Below are 18535 nucleotides of genomic sequence, written 5' to 3' on the forward strand. Positions count from 1 at the left end.
CGCAATGGTTATGAACGAGACCTCAGACTTGGTGGAGACAAATGTCCGTGAGACTGGTGGCCAATATGTGGCGAATCCAAGTCAAAACAGCAATGACAAGCCTGAGTCAAAACGGCCACATGACAGAAATGAGTTCAGGTCAAAAAATCTATGTGGCCCAGAAAAAGTTAAGTGTTAAAGAGACAGACACTAAAGATTTGAAAGCAGATTTGAGTACTTTAGCCTGTTATGAAGGCAGTGACACACAAGGTTTGGGCAATGCATAAACAAGTCCATGTTGTTTGTTTTCACATTATGTTACAAGATCATCGAGTCAAGATGTAAGGACTGTGGGGGAAAAAAAACATTATCAAACAGAGCAGAACCGGAGTTCAATATTAAAAATAAATCTGTGCCAGACACCCAACAACCATTCAGCATAAACACCCAGAAGAAAATGTGTGACGCTTTACTATCCATATAAATCATTTCCTGATTATTTCTTTAAAAGTCCAGTGTGTAGGATTTAGGGGGATTCATTGGCAGAAATGGAATATGATATAATAAGTATGTTTTCTTTAGTGTATAACCACCTGATAAGATTTTTTTCATTTTTTTGTTTTCGTTACCTTAGAATGAACCGGTGAAAACCTCCTAAATGTCTGGATCAGAAAAAGTCAGCACACAATAACTTAGGAGTGAAAAGGGGTGAGCATGTTGTGGGCTAGCAGCCCATCCCTGAGATGCCAAACCAAGTTGGAGATTCACTGATTTGTAACTGAAAATGGCTTTGCTCTGTGTTTATAGCAGTTTTAATCGCCTGGTTTGTCTGTTTTGTAAAGGAAGAGACCTCTGTATGTAATTCAGGAGCTGTCCTGATAAAAATCTCCTGAATAATGAAAACTGAGGGAAGTTTTAGATGGTTGCAATCTGTTATTCACCACTAGATGCCACTAAATCCCCCTAAATTTTACACACATCACCTTTAAAGAAGCTGTTAGTACAATGCCACAGGGATGACGTTTTTCTGTAGGCCCACCTGAAAGCTAACGTTGCCTAAAGACCTATGGGATTTTTCCATTGGATTTTGGGTCATTGCAGAAAATAAGCTCTGTGATGAAGAAATGATACTCTACACGTTTTGTTCAACAGCATAATCTCCACAAACGAACATTTTCAGCATATTTGAAGCCAAAATGCATTTGCCATAAGTAAAAAGCTCATTTTAGGCTACAGACGAACGACACTACGATGTGTTGCCACCTCTACAAGGCGGTAAAGCCATATTCGGCGCAGTTTAATGTGATGACATTGTGTAGTCTCATTTAGCCACTTGTTAGCAACCGCGTTTTTTAAGATATATAAAGCTACAGAATTCACAGTTGTGTATTCACTGATGTTTTTTATGTCATTGAACAAAACGTGAAAGTCTTATTTCCAGGTTTTAGGACTCACTACTGAGGTACTCTGTTTCCAGGGAATATATTTAAAGCTGTTCAGGATGTTTTAAAAAAACTACACCACCTTTCTGTCTGTGAGGAAATCATTGTGGACTTTCAGCTGCAGAGAGTAAAGTGTTGTCGCCTTCCCTACAGCTTGTCTTTGTTGAGTAACAGCAAAACTCATTGCAGAGTCGGTGAAACCTGTGAAGTCTCCTGGTGAAGGATGTGTTGGTGTCACATGACGGCGGCTGCAACAGCGACGTAGGCCCGAGGCTGGAAACAGAGAGATGACTCCAGTGTCTGACAGGGAATAATGGGGGTGTGGGCCTATATTGCACAGGGGTTGGTGAGATCCTCAAACACCGTTGGTTCTTCGATGCCTCGTGCAAACAGCTTGATCAACTGGCAGTGCACTCTGAGAAAATAACACAGGTGTTTAGACTTGGTTAAATTATATGACAGTGGCAGAGTAAGACAATCCTAATGGGTCTTGGTACCTGACATCAATGGCCGTGTGGGTCAGGATCTCGCCATCGCAGTTCCAGCTGCTGTAGGCGGGGGCACAGCCACAAGCCGGGTGGTCTCGGCAGATCTGGCTAAAGAGCTGGTGTTTTCCGCTCTCCCGTAGGTCCAAGTCTGAGTCGGTCTGGCAGTGACGCGGTGTGAAGCGGAAACGCCGAACCCGGTGGACCTCAACAAAGGTCATGTCAAACTGCACAAGAAACAGCAGAAAAAGAGGGATACAGTGAGGGATCCTACCAACTGTAAGGAATCTTGGGATTCTTTTTTTTTATTTATTATATATTTTATATAGACCATAAATCTGAATACTGATTTATTACCTGGTCGTCTTTGCTGGTGTGTCGCAGGAGGTGTCTGAGGAAGTTGAAACGGGAACATTTTCGGACAAGAATGAGGTCGGTGGTGCCGTCGGCCAGGTGAGCTGCAGGTGAGAGGCCTTTGGGGCTGCGAGGACAAGCACAGCTCATACTGGCAGCGTTTATAGCCAGGAACTTCCCCCGGATTGTCCTCCACTCGCTGTCAGTTTCTAAAACCAACCCCACCCCAAAAGAAAGAATTCACCTTGCTTGTTGTTGCTGCAAAATTGTGTGCATGTTTTAAAAACGTTTGGCTTTCATTGTGGAAAACACTGAGCTTTAAACAACATTGACTACATAGTGGCAGGAGTTTAACCACAGTCAATAATGAATATACTGAGTTGCACCTAAGACCAGCCAGATACTAATATGGAGAGGAAGAGTGAGAAAAGCAATCCATCTTAATATCACACAATAATTCAGTCCCTCCTGGATTTCAAGAAATTCACACAAATTCAGCCAATCCCCAATCCTGGAGGGACTGACAATATACTGGAAGGCTTTAAAAAGCTGACGTTAAAAGACCCTCAGAATAGCTACCAAATAGTCCCTGAAGTAAGACTGTTCTATCAATTGTAGTTTTTAAGGTCAAGAATGAACTTAGAATTTAAATTTTTAAGCCAACATGAACAAGAATTTCACTAGATATTTTACCATCTGCAATTCCATGATGGGAAAACATGACATAACATGACAAACGCCCACTGTTGATGGTCATCATATGGTTGACAGCTCCATCACAGGTACTAAATGGATGGTTACTGAGGGAAGATTGTTTTGTCAACATTAAAAAATTATCTTTTCATGTCAATGTTGGTGATTATTTTTCTTGTATACAGGATTATCCCTTGGTGCTCCCCAGGGCTCCACTTATGGACTACTTGTATTTCTAAATACAATATATTCTAAGATACTATGTGTAAACCTGAAGGCTTTAGACATGTTGGAGGGTATATTTGTTAGCACTTTTGATAAAGACAGACTTTCAGTTCAGTTCCCCTCTGCCTCTGCTGCTTGATTGGATATTTTAATCCAAAGACAGCATTTAAGAAGCTCCAGACGTGAATTTTGTTGGACTCACCGCTGTCTAATGCTTCATCCGTCTTGTACATGTCAGCTTTCTCTAAATGAAGCCGCCCGTTGTGCTGACAAACCAAACAGCTGTAATGTTAGCACACAAATGTTATTTTAAAATAGGCATAAAAAAGATGGATCATCAGTTCCCAGATCATATAACCACGTCACATCTGTTTTACCTGAACTCATTGGTTTGATCACCTAAACCAAACACTTAAAACAATTCCAAATGTTTCACATCTATACAGCATCTCTCTTACCCAGATCGACACCTGGTGGCATCTCGTGGAGTTCCCATGATGCCTCTGGCTGGGAGGTAGGACACTGTTCCTTCATAATAATGATGAGTCAGGAACATCTTCACACCTGGAGAGGGTCATCAGAGTAAATCATTTGGGACGACCAAGGATTACTCTCATTGTCTATCTCTCATATAGTACTTGCAATTAGATTTACCCCTTGTCCACAACATAAGGCAAGAGCCTGAAACAGTGATACTTAACTAACGGCGCACGGGCCAAATCTAACAACCGATAGGGTGCCGGGGGGACCCCCAATCATTTTAAATTCACAAGAAAAATAAAGTGAATAAACATTGCAAATCTTTTTTTAACTTTCCAAACAGTGCTTGTTTATCAAAAAATAAAGTGCCAACGAAGGATCCCCCATACCCCCTGACAGACCATCTAGCTAAGATTATGTCCTAAAATCCTAGAAAGGTCCTTAAATCCTAGAATCGTCCCAAATCCCAGAAATGTCCTACAATCCTAGTAAAGTCCAAAAATCAGAGAAATATGAAACTTGTTTCATTGCTCCGATTGGTTGTAGTTCTATTTAATTGCATCAGGAAGTAATTTGATCTAAAGCCATTTATAACGCTTTTTAGAAAATGTAACTTTCAGAGGACCTCACATTTATGGTTTAGTCTGGAGATGTCAGGGTAGTAAATAGTAGCATAAAATATAAATACTCAAGCAAAATCAACATCTGAACAAGTGCTGTTTTCCGACCTGAGAGGTCATATCTAGCAGGTCCCATCCATCTCTTCCTCTCACTGTCAGTTAGCACGTCACCATAGAACCCGTATCCCAGCAGGGAGACGGAGTATCGCAGGAAAGTGTTGTTGTGGTGAACTGAGCACACGTCCATCGGCTGAGAGTCTCCTGAACACACACACACACACACACACACACGTAAACACATTAATTGTTTGTTTTTAAGAAACACAATTAAAAAACTTGACCTGCAACCAACCCAAAGTAACACTGAAGAATTGCAGCATGAGGCTCTCACAGGTTAACACGCATTAAAAATGTATATTTTCATAAAACCTCTTTATTCTACCACACTGTTTCTGATCTGTATTACTATTAATTATTATCATTATTATTATTATTATTATTATTATTATTATTATTATTATTATTATTATTATTATTATTATTGTTGTTGTTGTTGTTATTATTTTCTCATAGTATTTTGGGGTATATCATTTTTGTATTATTCCATTTGTTTGATTTTATTTGCAGTCCTAGCATGTTTTAATCCTGGTTCTACCATGTACACCACTTAGTAATTTTGTTTGGAAAAGTTCTGTATAAATAAAGTTTATTATTGTTGTTGTTGTTATTATGGCTACTGTTGTTTGTGTATTTGGCTCGCTATCAAGCGCAGATTCAGAGCCACTTTCCTGAAAGAACACTAGATGGCAGCTTGAGACCCTGGGAAACTGTGTATCAATGTTTTTATTACATTTGGTGTGACTATATTGGGAAAAAAAACAGGATAACAGGATTTGCACCGCAATTTTGGCATTATCAATCACATCCAGGAAGGCTGAACAATATTTGGAGAATGTTTTACAAAATGGCAGAAATTACAGTGTATATTCAAAATCAGAAAATTAATTTTAAGCATCTGTATGATAAAACAATATAAGATGATTTAGAAATTAATATCTTTTGGAAAATTAGACCAATTTCAACTCTCAAGTCTGTAAATTTGAGTGGGGCTGCAACTACCGACTATTACATTCTGTTTATTTTCTAAATAATTTCGTTAATCATTTGCTCTATAAATCACCAGAGTTCAAGATGACTTCCCAAGTTTTGTCCGACCAACAGTCAAAAACCCAAAGGTATTTAGTTTTTTATTTATGCACGATCATGAAAAAAACCCACTAACGATTGACAAAAAGAAACCTGGCATTATAACTTGGGAAATGTAACTATAATGCGATTATCAAATAATAGACAGATTTTTATATGTAAATACATATTTCAGTTCATATTTTAATAATCAAAAGTATTATTTGTTAATCAACTAATCATCGCAGCTCTTCATTTAAATTTTGTATATAAGGTGAGACTGTTTAAAATGGGCAGAACCTCCATCAGTAGATGCAAATATTTGAGAGAAATGCGTGAATATATCACTGACAAAATGTCTTTTTAAAAGCTTGACAGAAATATCTTGCCAAATAACAAGATACGCACATAGCGCTACATGCATGTACTTACGTTCTTTGCGATTTGTTATTTTATATCCTCAAATTCTGTCATAAATGTAACTTTCTAGACTGCCTTGCCTCATTATCACTTTATCTTTGTGTCCTTTTTGGTTGCTATGTTAACCCTTTGGCTACTAAGCGAATTTGCTTGATTCATTTTAAAAACATGGGAAGAAGTCAATGAGCAAGGAAAGAAGAAATGACCCAAACATTGTCAAGAAATTATTTGAAAGGAAATAACCTGAAACTTAAAAAAAAATGAAAGAAAGAAAGAATAAACAAGTAAATGACCTGAAAAGGTGCTTAAAATATAATACTGTGACATAGTTTAAATATACAATTATGATCATTATAAATCTAGTTTTTCCTTAGCTTTTTCCCCCTGAGAATTTTCACAGCTTTTTAAAACTCTACTCTACCACACTAATTTGCTCAGGGTTTAAAGGTTTGTATATTTGTGAAAGGCGTCTGAAGGCAGCACAAGAAAAGTGATGTTGCTCCAGGTTTCAAAGCGTTAATTGTACTGCTGTGATCACATCATCGTTTTTATTTCTTCCATTTGGATATCAGTCTAATATTCTTCAGTTGTCTCTACTTTCATTAATGTCTGTACTGTGTTTGAAAGTGCACGAGCCCAAGAAGACCAGAGGCACATTCACCTGCTTCTAATAGGGATCCTTCAAAAAATCAAAACAATGAATGTGTAATGTTAGGAAGATATTGACCAATAGCTGGCCAATATTTTTTTGTTGTTGTTGTTTATTATCCCTTACGGTGAACATAGACCATTTCATTTTTATTAGAGGACCTTCATTGACTTTTGACCTTCTTGAGGCTTTTTTCGTGTGCATAACATGTACAACAACCTGTCTGGTGCTGAAGTGAGTGATGTTATAGCTGATATGTAGTGAGACCAGGTGACTGACCCACAATGATGTGCAGTGCAGAGGTCACGGGGTCGTTGGTGCCCACAGTGGCGAAGCAGATACAGTCAGTTGAACCTGAAACAAACAAACAAACGGATAATGTGATGTTTCAGTGAGGTGAAGAGCGAGACTGATGGTTCTTACAGAATTAAATATTCTGACCATTTTCATAAATGATGCCTTTTTAGACACAAAGTTTTAAAATTGCACATTTTACAACAACACTGCTGCACCGAACACCAGCAGCCATTAATTAACCAGGTGAGCTGCTGCTTCTGTACTGCTGCAGAGAAAATTAATGTCTCCCTGATGACTCTCCATGTGTGTGTGTATTTATAGAGCACTTAAGCAGAACAACAGAAAACAAAAAAAGGACACAAACAAACAGGACAGAACAAGCTGCTGAGAAATGAGGCCACAGTCAGTACCTGCATTTATACCTCGGTAACAGAGAATCCTGCGCTCTGATTGGCCTTCAGCTGTCTTTCAGAATGACATCAGCATTCATCTCAAACATTGCTCATGTCAGCACAGTTTTAACCTTTGTTTAAAATCAGAGCTTAAACTACTTTAACCCTCAGTTTGAACGTTTTATTAATAGTAACAGGACTTTATTTCTAAACTGTGCAGAGACAAGCCAAGAAAATTGCTGGAAGTGCTTATGTGGACCTTTAAAACAGTATCTCATTTATGTCTGTGGACCATAAAATAACATTTTCACAGACGTTTTCAGTGACTTTCAGTGACTGACCAATACAACCTCTTCAAAAATCATCTGAAACCCAACCAGTAACCAATGGAACCATGTTATTGAAATCTGTAACCTTCTCAAGAACTACTTCAACACTGCCAACATTTAAACCACCAAAATAAATAAATAAATAAAATAAAAAAAGCAGAATTTCAGATTGTCACATCAGTGTTTCTGACCTGCAGGAATGATTCCAATGCGAAGTGAACAGGGAAGCAGTGCTTCATCCGGACAGTTTGGATCTACTCCACTGTCGATCTGCGTCCTCCAGACCAGCCCATGGATGATCTCACTGAACATGCCGTCCCCTCCGACACACACCACCCTGGGCCGGGGTCAAAGGAAGTGTCAACATGAGATGTTTTAAGGTACAGATTGTTTTTTTTGTTTTTTTTGTTTTTTTTAGATTTTTAACAGAAACGAAAATGTCTCTGCCTTATCAGCATGTTTAAAGTGTAATCAGTATACTTTAAGCGTGAAAAGTCGGCAGAAGGTGGGTTCTCCGTGGTGCTTTTATTTTAGCAGGTAACCTATATCAGCTGTTTTACAGTGTATTTTGGGCTCTTTGATGTGATATAGTTCATTTAAAACTTTGTTTTGGGAAGAACCTCAACTCTCACCCATCAAACTTCTTCAGCTCCGCCTGCGTCCTCAGGTGATCCCTTGCATAATTGGCATACTCTGTCACTATGACAACAAACACATGGACACAACGTGCATTAGATGTAAAATCCCAGACATGGGTAGCCCAAGAATGGGTAAGGGATATGAAACTTACCGATGACATGTGTGGAGACACCTGCTTGGGCGAACAACGGGGCTACCTTCTGTTCGTAGATGTGTTTTCCCTGTTTCTTTCCGCCGTATGGGTTGATGTAGACCAGCAGGTGTTTGGGTCTGTTGCCTATAAACAACAACAACAGCCACGTTAGTGATCATTTCTGGCCACAGTCTAATGCGTGTTTGTGAGTGTGTGTTGACATTAAGTCGTACTGATAGCTGCGAGCTGCTCTCTGATACTGTTGACCCAGTGTTGACACAGCGCCCCCTCTGAACATGTGAAGGTAACCTCAGCACACCGCCAGCGGTGCTGCTGACATCTCTCCACGTACAGCACTGAAAGAAAAAAAACAAAACAGATACACACAGAAACAGGTTAAATTTCTATTTTATAACTGACCATCCAATGATTAACGAGGGATTAAATTATTATTATTATTATTATTACTATTATTAGGGATTAAATTAGTGTATTTCCAGGTGTATTTCCAGATGTTATTATACTATGTGTACAGGTGTGTTTTCATGTGTGATTCCATGTGCGTGCACAGGCATGTTCCCAGATGTTTTGTTACTGTGTTTCCAGGTATGTTTACCTGTGAAGACCTGCCTGCAGTCCTTTCCTTCTCTCTCCTTGATCTTTTTCCAGCTGCCATCGTCTCTTCGTCTGCTGCTGTTCTCCTCCTCTTCCTCTCTGACAGAGATGATCTCTGACACTGACACACTGTGACACACACCTGCGCACACACACACACACACACACACACACACACACACACACACACACACACAGAGTTTTGTTGGTTAGTTGTTTGAACATCGGTATTTTGGAGCCTCTCTGAAGCACATGAATGCACCACGAGTTTCAGGTTTCAGAAGATATTTAAAGAAATGAACTGAAACCTGAACTGGGACTGAACCACAAGAAGAAAAGATTCAGTGTGGATTGAGAAAGAGTTGTTTCAGGTTTTGAACAGTCTGATCTAAAATCTGAGCTGAAGTGAAACCAACACTTCCAGATTTTGTTCCAGAGGTAATGAAACCTCATCTAAAATCACACTAACAACTGGGACAAGAGAACATTTTTCGAGTGGTTGAGAGCACCAAGATAAGACAAACACATTGCTTTCGCTTTCACAGGCCACAAATTGCTGCCCAGTGCAAGGAAAAATAAATTTTTATATTTGAGGATTTTAAAGTTTTGCTTAAAATGTGTTGCATAAATGTAAATATGGCATGTTTTCCATGTAACTTAAGTTAGGGAATCTTTTTAGTTTTGCTCAGTGATTTGGAAAGCATTGTATTCAATGTCTCCTTCTGCCACCTGTGAGCCATCGCAATAAGAGTAAACATTATATGTTAATTCCACTACAGGAGAGACTCGATGATCTCTGCAATTAGTTGGAGAAACATATGCGCATGTATCTGTATTCGCATCTGCAATCAGCCTAAATGGGCTAGAAAACATTGGCATATCAGATATAGGCAATAATCCAATATCGTGCATCACTTCTTTAGTTGTAGTCTTTGTGGTGTGTTCATGTGCAACTTTTTGGCCCAGACACAGGTGACGTGGTAAATCAACAGTTGGCTTTTGTCGCTGCTCGTTCTGTGATGTCAGTTTGGTGTATCTTGACCTTAACACACAGACATGACATTGATATCCGTCTGAACCTCTCACCCTCACAAAGAAAGAGAAGATCACCCAAAATGTTGAACTAGTCCTTTTAAAGAAAATATGTGATCAAACAGGATTTTTTTTGTCTGAAAGCAGCAACACATGATTCTACAAACTAAACAAAACTACAGCAGAGGTATTAAAAACTACTCAGCCACACGACGGACACTGAACCAGAGGCAGCAAGGAGGGCAGCATGTTTCTGCTGGATGTTGATGGAAAACAGCAACAAAACTGACACCATCTGCTTCTCTGAAAACGAGAGTTTTATTCCAAAATGTGAGTTTTAAAATGAAAGTTTGATTGTTCAACAGGACTCTGGAGTTTGGATTGGATAAGTTCTTTTTTTAAGATTTTAGTTAATATTTAAGATTCCTGATGAGGAAGCAGGAAGTGAAGATTTGCATCATTTTGGAACAGAACTGCAGGTTCAGCTTGGGAACAGGGTTCATAAATGAGCCATCAAACACAGAAACATGTTTCTAAACAGCAGCACCACAATCACTTAACCTGCACTCCGGCAGGTGGAGGTGGCCCACTGCATTGTGGGATCTAAATCTCCTACCTGAGTCTGGTCGATGAAAGAACGAAGGAACACAAAACCCTGCAGGAAAACCAAATGGTTACCATGAGCTCCACAGAGCAGGGGCCACACAGGAGACCCTCAGCCTCAGTTTTTCCTTGCCTGAGCAAGTTGATGCAATTAGTTTCAAAAACGCAGGAAAAAGGCAATGAGCAGCTTGGTAAGAAATGTTCCTCAAATTGCAAGAATTTCATAAATTTAGAAAAAAAAGCTAGAGAAAATGTCTTGGGAAAAAATAATATTTCCAATTATCACAATTATATTATAACAAGATTATATCACAGAATTATAATTTAAGCACATTTCCCCAAGTCTTGATTCCCTTGTATGTTTGGGTTTTTTGACTTTTTTTGTTTGTTGTATTTTGTTTGCTGTTGTTATGTTTTTACTAATAGACAAAGAAAAGTGTGTTTTTTTCTTGATTTTTTTTTTTTTTTTTTTTTTTTTTACAAATTTCTTGACAATTTCTGGGTCATTTCCTCTTGTGTTGCATATTGCCTTCTCCCCATGTTTTTGAAAGAAATCAAGCAAATTTGCTCAATTTTCAGAGCGTTGAAAAATTAAAATAGTGTAAAATTAATTTAGTAGAATCACTTTTTGGTATAGCTCGGTTTAGTTCTTCTCTTTCCTTGGATCAGTCGCTGATAAACTGCTTATGGTTTATGAGGGAATTTTGGCAGTTTTTTAGTTTTCCGTGATCAAGAGAAAGTTGAATTCAAAGGGTGTACAGTTGTATTTATTGGTTTGATAAGGTTAAATAGGTGTAAGAATATTTTAATAATATTTCGTGGGTTTCTACTCTGTATTTATTCATGTGAAAACCTGTTTATGCCTTTTGAAACATTTATATTTTGCACCTATTTATACCTTGCTGTATGCTATTTTCCGCCTGTTATTTAGTTTCATATTTAGTTCATATTTGCCAAATGCTGTATTTTATATTTGCTTTACATTTGCTTTTTCTGCTATTGCACGCTATTTACCTGCACTCCTTTAACTTTGCATTGCAACCATTGCACAGCCATTTCCCTTGGGAATAAATATAAATTAATTTCTTATCTGATCTTAAAGGTTCACTGTGCAAGTTATGACACACTATGTCTTCTTAATATGTAATTCTAAATTAAAAATTTATGAAAACAGCAGCAGCAGCAGCAGCAGACAGAAAGCAGGTCAGACATTAAACATTAACACTTGAAACACAATCACAACACAAACACACACTGCTGTCTGTCAGGTTTAAACATCCTGCAGCTATTTTTGTTGTCAACACGATAACAGAAACAGCTGGACTGTCATCACCTGTGAAAAAAAAAGTGATAATAAGGAGCTTAACCTGTTCACAGAGACAATGTGAGGTGGGTGACAGGTCTTTACCAACATGAATCTCTCCCGACTCATTAAATGTGAACACATTCTCTTTTTTTTAACAGAAATAAGTCAAAGTTACTCGCCTGTGGTTATAAACACTACAGAATCGAAAATCGACTTCATCCCCCACGAATAAACGACCGAGCTTCAAATATTGTTGTTTCTACAAAGCTTAGGCTAATGCTTACCTGCAGAAACATCCAGCAGCTTAAATAAATCTGACTGCAGTCTGCCTCAGCTGAACTGATCCAGAATCAGTCAGCAGGTCACAGTGAAAACAGCCTCAGTCTGATCTGCTGCTTTGCATTTTCAAATCGTCAGTTTACTGAACACAGCTCACCTGTTTGACTCACGGCACACCTGGACAAACAAGGAGGGTCTAAAGATGAGACGCTTCTGAGAAGCACTTTTTCATTTAAAAAGTGCTCTGTAAATAATGATTGTATTTAGATAATTACTACGAGAAAAGTTCAAAAAGTAATTCCCCCAACTCAGTTGCAAGCAGATATTTTTTTTATCAAACTTGTTAAAATTTGGTACACACATATCTGTATTGATCTTCTTGAGATTAATGTAAAAAAAAATTGTTGTACACAGGAATTTCAGCAAAGCTCGACAGGGCCACTGCTCTTGAGGTTTTTCAGACACAAAAAGCTGCCGTAGAATTACTTTTTGCAGAGGGAGAAACCCCAATAAACATCAACAGAAGACTGGAAAATCTGTACAAGGATGAAGACAAATTAGGATGTTGATCGCCGTTGATCAATGCTTCAGCTCCAGAGTCCAGAGAATGGCATTGGAGACGGCCCGACGAATCCCATTACCTATCGTATGTTTTCTTTTTTCAGCTTTGACTGTGAAATCCTTCCACCAAATTAAAAAACACATTATTTGACTTTGACTGATATTTTTTATCTAAATATGTATGTTCGTTTTTCTTGTTACTGGTCTCCAGACAGATCATGGCTCTGTCTGTAATTATGGGAGGAGAATGGGATCACTAGAGCCATGATCTGTTTGATACCAATAACAAGGAAAAATGCATTTTTTTCTTTTTCTTTAGAGCATCTCATCAATGGAACTCAATTATGGAGTCCTGATCATATCATTCATTTAAGTGTGGTGTTAAGAAATGCTTTATTGAGAACAAACAATTGATACTAAGGTATTTTTACCTAATATTGAAGCAACTGAATTTGTTTTCTGCTCATGTTGTCAAATGGGGTTGTATAAGCTTGACTTGTACGTGTTTAACTGTATTGTGTATCTTTTTACCTCAGTGTTTAATGTCCTTAACCATTGTGCATATTGTATTCTGCATATTATTAACATCAACATATTAACATCAGGCAAAGGGACTCCCAATGGAAACCAGCTCTCTAGCTAATGCAGGTGCATTTACAATTATTTAAATGTATTAATTTAATGAATGTACATTGTCCCTTCTTAAATAAAGATGAAGTAGATTTTCAAGTGATGATACACTAATGAAAACATTCTTAATATATTCCATTTCTTCCAATATATCCTCCTAAATACTTCACACTGGATCTTTAATATCTGAAAAGAAGCTCCAATTATCAGATAAATAGTAAAAAGTAGTTGCTACAAATGCACTTCACATGAAACAATCATTCTATTGATTTGAGCCACTAGTATAGTAAAGAGTCAAAAGTTCACTGGTCCCAAAACCTGCAAGGAAAGCAATGTGGCATATTGTTTTTTTCATGCTGGTAATAAGAGTACTGCAGCTAAAGCACTAAGAGAAGCCAATAACAACAGAGATGATTATAGGATATAATGGTTGCAATCTAAATATTTTCACAACACTCTTTGCTTTTCATGGAAAATTTCTTTTGAGTGAAGACTTAATGGCATTTAGGTAAACAGGCCAAAAAACGCTAAAATTTGACATTTTTTAACAGTAAAACCAGGCGGTTTTTAGGTTACCAGGTGCCATAAAATAATCACTTATGCTACTGTGTGTCACCCTGTCACATTTCAGACATTTTTAGTATTTTAGTCACTTAAGAAAAAAAGAATATATATAAAAAATGCTGTGAGTCTATGTCAGCCACAATATTCCAGAATTAGCCATTATTGTTGCACACACGCACGTCCACCGTAGACAATGTGGCACCAGGGAAACTGGCAACAAAACAACAGAGACAGCATGGCAGAAAGGTTGGACAGTCTTTTGTAGTGAATAGCTAGGTTACAGTATAATTTAATGAATTAATGACTGAACTGATAGATGGATTTAACTGTTTAAGAAACTAACATGATTGTCCCATTTTACCTGAACACACCATTAGAGTTAGATAGGGCTTTTTAGCTTGTTAAAAGCTCCAGAGTTTCTCAATTATTTTACTTAACCTCATATTTTCCTTGAAGAAACATAGCAGATAACCATAAGTAACTAAAATTGACAGGCAAAAGGTGGGTTTCTAGGTTATCTACCAAAAACTTTTTACCTGATTTAACCCAAATTCAGGAAAAAGCACAACATCTGCTTCTGAAATGCAGTAAACGGAATTATTATATAGCGATGTAACTCAAGCAGAGTAACGTTACAGGTACCTCAAAGGTGAGAACTATGAAAATATGTTTAGTTTTAACTCCTCTATTTCTCCACATGACCCTGAAAGTTAAATCCTGTAAAAAATGCGTGAGGTTTGGTTTGTATTGTTCCTCTCTGCCTGCAGCCTCTCTGTGACCTCCACATACTGTGCATTATGTAACCGGATATATCATGTCTCACTTATTGTTCCAGCCCGGACTTCATCATGTTGTGTTAAATACATTAACGAGTGCGTTATCTCCAAGTCCAAACACATTGTCCAATGTGTCCTCTGTTTGTCCTTTATGTCCTTTGTTTATCACACAAGATACCGCGGTGTGTTAAGGGCCGCCAACTAGAAAGATAAAGAGACACAGACATAAACAGACACATTATCTGGGTCTTACTGGGTCTGAACGGGTGGTACACCGGGCTGGAGACCCGTCTCTTCCAGGTGAGTAGGGACCGGCTCAGGCTCACATCGTACGCCGCGTTTCTGACGCGGAGCTCGGACAGCAGCAACAGCCTGCCCGGCCTCTCCATCTGCGTCTCTCCGTCCTGCTCCTGTCCTTCAGCCGGCTGAGGAGGCAGCAGCAGCCCGGGAACGGTTACCTTCGTCCGGGCATGTTCTCTATGTGTCTGGAGAGGTTTCAAACCCCCAAAATAAATACCGAACAGCTGTTGTGTCGCTAAAAGTCCGTCCGTGTAGCGGATTTTAACTCTGGATGTTTTTTCTCTGACAGATAGCGGTTTCTTACCGGAAGTAGGAGGAGCCTGATGGTGCATTCATGTCCTACCATAAAACTCTGACTATTCTACATTTTTTGTTATTCACCTATTTTGGGGATTTTACCCCTATTCACGCCTGTTTGTTAATAATTGTATTAACAGAAAATTAGACACTCAAATTAAAATATATTTTAATATTTTGGGGGGTTTCTATACACATTTGATTTTTGTGAAGAAACCATCATTCATCTTGGTTGCAATCTTGTTGTCTAGCTGTTTCGTCTTTAAATTGCAACTAATTGCTCACCAAAGATATCAGACCAATACATGATATTAAGTGGACCAAACACTTGGAATCAAAATGCTTAATTATTAACAATTAATATATATCTTAAAATTACATCATAAAGGGGATTTTCACAGTCACATCTATCCATGGAGTTGAGATTGGTGTCGCAATGGACCCTAAGCTTTCTCAGAAAAAAACTTCTATAAAGATGAAAGTGTCCAAAAATATCAAACATTTCAAAGTGCATGTGATTAAAGTTGCTGGTCAACAGTGATTTTGATTTTTTCAAAAATAAAGGAGGGGCTTAACCAACCTTAAACATCTCTTCATCATACTGATTTAGTCTTTTAAAATGATTTGAATTATTCTCCTACATTCTCACTGACTGGTTGTTTGTGTTGTTGTTAAATTACAACATTTCCCATAGCACATGAATGCATCAAAAATCTCTTGCGTCTGTCGTCAGACACGTCATCACATCCCCAAAAACATGTTTTCAGCACAGTCTAAAATGAGTCCAATTGTCCAAAGAAATGTCCAACTAATTCTTTAAGTGTAATGTACGCTTGATGTTACAAATAAATAAACTTCATAATCCTCAGACTTCTGACCACTTGGTTTTTATCACCGGCATTTACTTGTATTTTTTTTTTACATTTAAAACCTAATTACATTTAATATAAAATTATTTTAATACTTAATAAGTACAGTAAATATCAGATACTTTAAGGCCTTTGCTCAAATAATATTCAAATAGTAATTCAAAAAGTAAATTATGGCTTTCAGATACTTTATCCACAACTGGTAGTTTTACTTAAAGAGTCTGAATTCTTTCTTCTCCACTGATGATAATAATAACAAGTTTGAACATCTACTGGTCCATGACATCTGAGGAAACTCATATGAGCTCCAGAGCCAGTGAGTAAGTAAGCCTTGAGTGGAGCTTGTTTGGTCAGCTGTTCAGGATCAGCTGTATGTTTTCTTCACTATATACCTACACCATGCCAGTGGTGTAAAAAGTCCTATTCAGATCCTTCACTTAAGTAAAAGGACCATTACAACAATACAAAAAAACTTAATTACAATTCCTGCATTTAAATTCTTATCAAAGTGCAGTAGTATTATCAGCTCAGTTTACTAATGGATCAAAATAAAAGTATTATTCTGCAGTAAAATGTCTCCTGTGACTGATATGTTATTATATGTGACATTAGTAGATTGTTATTTCTGATGCATAGATGTGTTGACAACATGTTACTGTTGTAGCTGGAGGTGGAGATAGTTTAACTGCTTTATATACAGGTTCAGTCACAAGCTAAAGGGGTTGGCCCCTTGAAAAATAAACTCTTGTCCTGAAACACAAATCTGCATTCATTTTTTAAAGTTTTCCAATAAAGTTTTCCTCTTGGTGAAATGTTGGATAATTTTACTGGTTTTGGCTTCAAAGTTTTATTTAAGGGAGCAGTGTGTAGAGTTAAGTGGCATACCAGTGAGGATTTCATACTGCATCCAGCTGAAACCTCACCCATGAGGAAATACTCAGGTGAAGTACCTACAAGTTATTTTTTATGAATGGATGAATTATGGAACTACAACTAACAACTGTTAATCACTTTGAAAGTATAGATTCACAATATTTTCAAGTCTATTTGTCAAAACTATGTACATGGATTTCAGTGTATCATTGTAAATGATGTGTGCAGTTCAGCTGAAGTTTATATGAGGCTTTATAACTGTTTTTGCATCTCCTTAATTAGTAATGTGAACAAAAAAATCTGCTTTAATTTGATTTTTTTTGATTACTCAATTTTATTTCAATTGTCTTTTCAAAGCCTATATTAAGGTTCAGTTTGGGCCTATTTGTCCTTAAAAACATGCACTTATAACACTGATAACCACAGTTTATTCTGCCACTTGAGCAGTGACTGTTTTTTTAATGGTTCTCAATAAATATATGTCCTTTCCTTGACCTAATTAATTTCTAACAAAACAAAATTTGTAGATTTTCTTTTTCCATTAATTTTGTTTTTGTTTTTTAAATGAAAACAAAAAAAATTATGTGACTGATGCAATGATCCCACAAGACATTTTTTTGCAGGATTGGAAGATAGTTTCGGGTTTTCCAGACAGTGTTGCTCCGCTCAGAGCCAGCAGGAGGTGCTGCTGTAGCACTCTCTGCTCGCTCTCTCTCTCTCTCTCTCTCTCTCTCTCTGTGAGTGTGTGTGTGTGTGTGTGTGTGTGTGTGTTCCGCTCAGAAACTGTTTTCTGTTTTTGGTTTCAGTCATTTTCCCTTAATATGATGAGTTTAGTTTGAATAAATAAGATCTAAGCTCAAATTTTTAACTCTCAAATCCCTCAGAACTGAACAACTCAATAAAACCAGACTGGTTTTAAATTCCTGATTTACGAGTGTTGACAATTTAAACTCAGCCTGCTGGGTTCATCTTGGTTTTCACTCAGGTTACATTTAATTAATGCTTTTGTGATTTAAATGAGAGTACTCATAGCTCTAGTCGGCAGGGGAATCGTTACACGCAGGATAGATATTTTGTAAATGCTTACTCTGGCGTGTCTTAAGAAGTAGGAAAACCAAATATTCACAAACACTTAACATTAACAGAACTGGAGGTACAAGTTTTTTTTTTACCGGGCAGGAAGGGGATTGAAAAACTAGTTTGAAAATAACTTAAGCTGTCACACAAATGTAGTATAGTAGAGTTAAAAGAACAATATTTGCCTCTGAGTACCTCTGTTGTGGACAATAAGTATATAAAGTAGCACAAAATGGAAATTCTCAAGGAAAGTAAAAGTACCTCAATTTATTTCAGTACAATACCTGAGTAAATGTATTTAGTTACATTCCATCATACCTGTAACAATGTATTTTACAGTGTAGTATTGGTGCTTTTTCTTTGGTAAAGGATCTGGATACTTCTTTCAACACTGCATTGTGAGCTGGTCTTCACTCCTCCAGACTAACTTA

The 18535-nt window shown here is 37.5% G+C and overlaps 1 protein-coding gene across 1 annotated transcript; it reads right to left on the reverse strand.

Moving 5' to 3' along the window:
• Positions 1–579: 579 nt before the first annotated feature.
• LOC121950743 (ceramide kinase-like) lies at positions 580–15262 on the reverse strand. Its single transcript, XM_042496842.1, has 13 exons — positions 14942–15262; positions 8939–9079; positions 8556–8678; positions 8341–8466; positions 8183–8249; positions 7742–7887; positions 6812–6886; positions 4387–4539; positions 3637–3742; positions 3381–3460; positions 2264–2469; positions 1919–2133; positions 580–1836 (listed from the first exon to the last, which is right to left on the reverse strand). The coding sequence occupies exons 1-13, from the start codon at positions 15075–15077 to the stop codon at positions 1749–1751; spliced, it is 1662 nt and encodes a 553-aa protein (XP_042352776.1). The 5' UTR covers positions 15078–15262; the 3' UTR covers positions 580–1748.
• Between the last annotated feature and the right edge of the window lie 3273 nt (positions 15263–18535).

The sequence above is a fragment of the Plectropomus leopardus genome, chromosome 11, assembly GCF_008729295.1.
Source record: "Plectropomus leopardus isolate mb chromosome 11, YSFRI_Pleo_2.0, whole genome shotgun sequence".
NCBI lineage: Eukaryota > Metazoa > Chordata > Actinopteri > Perciformes > Serranidae > Plectropomus > Plectropomus leopardus.

Excerpts from the sequence above, each read along its gene's own strand:
- LOC121950743 (XM_042496842.1), bottom strand. The coding sequence starts at position 15,077 with ATGGAGAGGCCGGGCAGGCTGTTGCTGCTGTCCGAGCTCCGCGTCAGA. Across the intron at positions 8,467-8,555 it reads AGAGCAGCTCGCAGCTATCA|GCAACAGACCCAAACACCTG; the intron begins GTACGACTTAAT and ends TGTTGTTTATAG. Across the intron at positions 7,888-8,182 it reads GAGCTGAAGAAGTTTGATGG|GGTGGTGTGTGTCGGAGGGG; the intron begins GTGAGAGTTGAG and ends ACCCCGGCCCAG.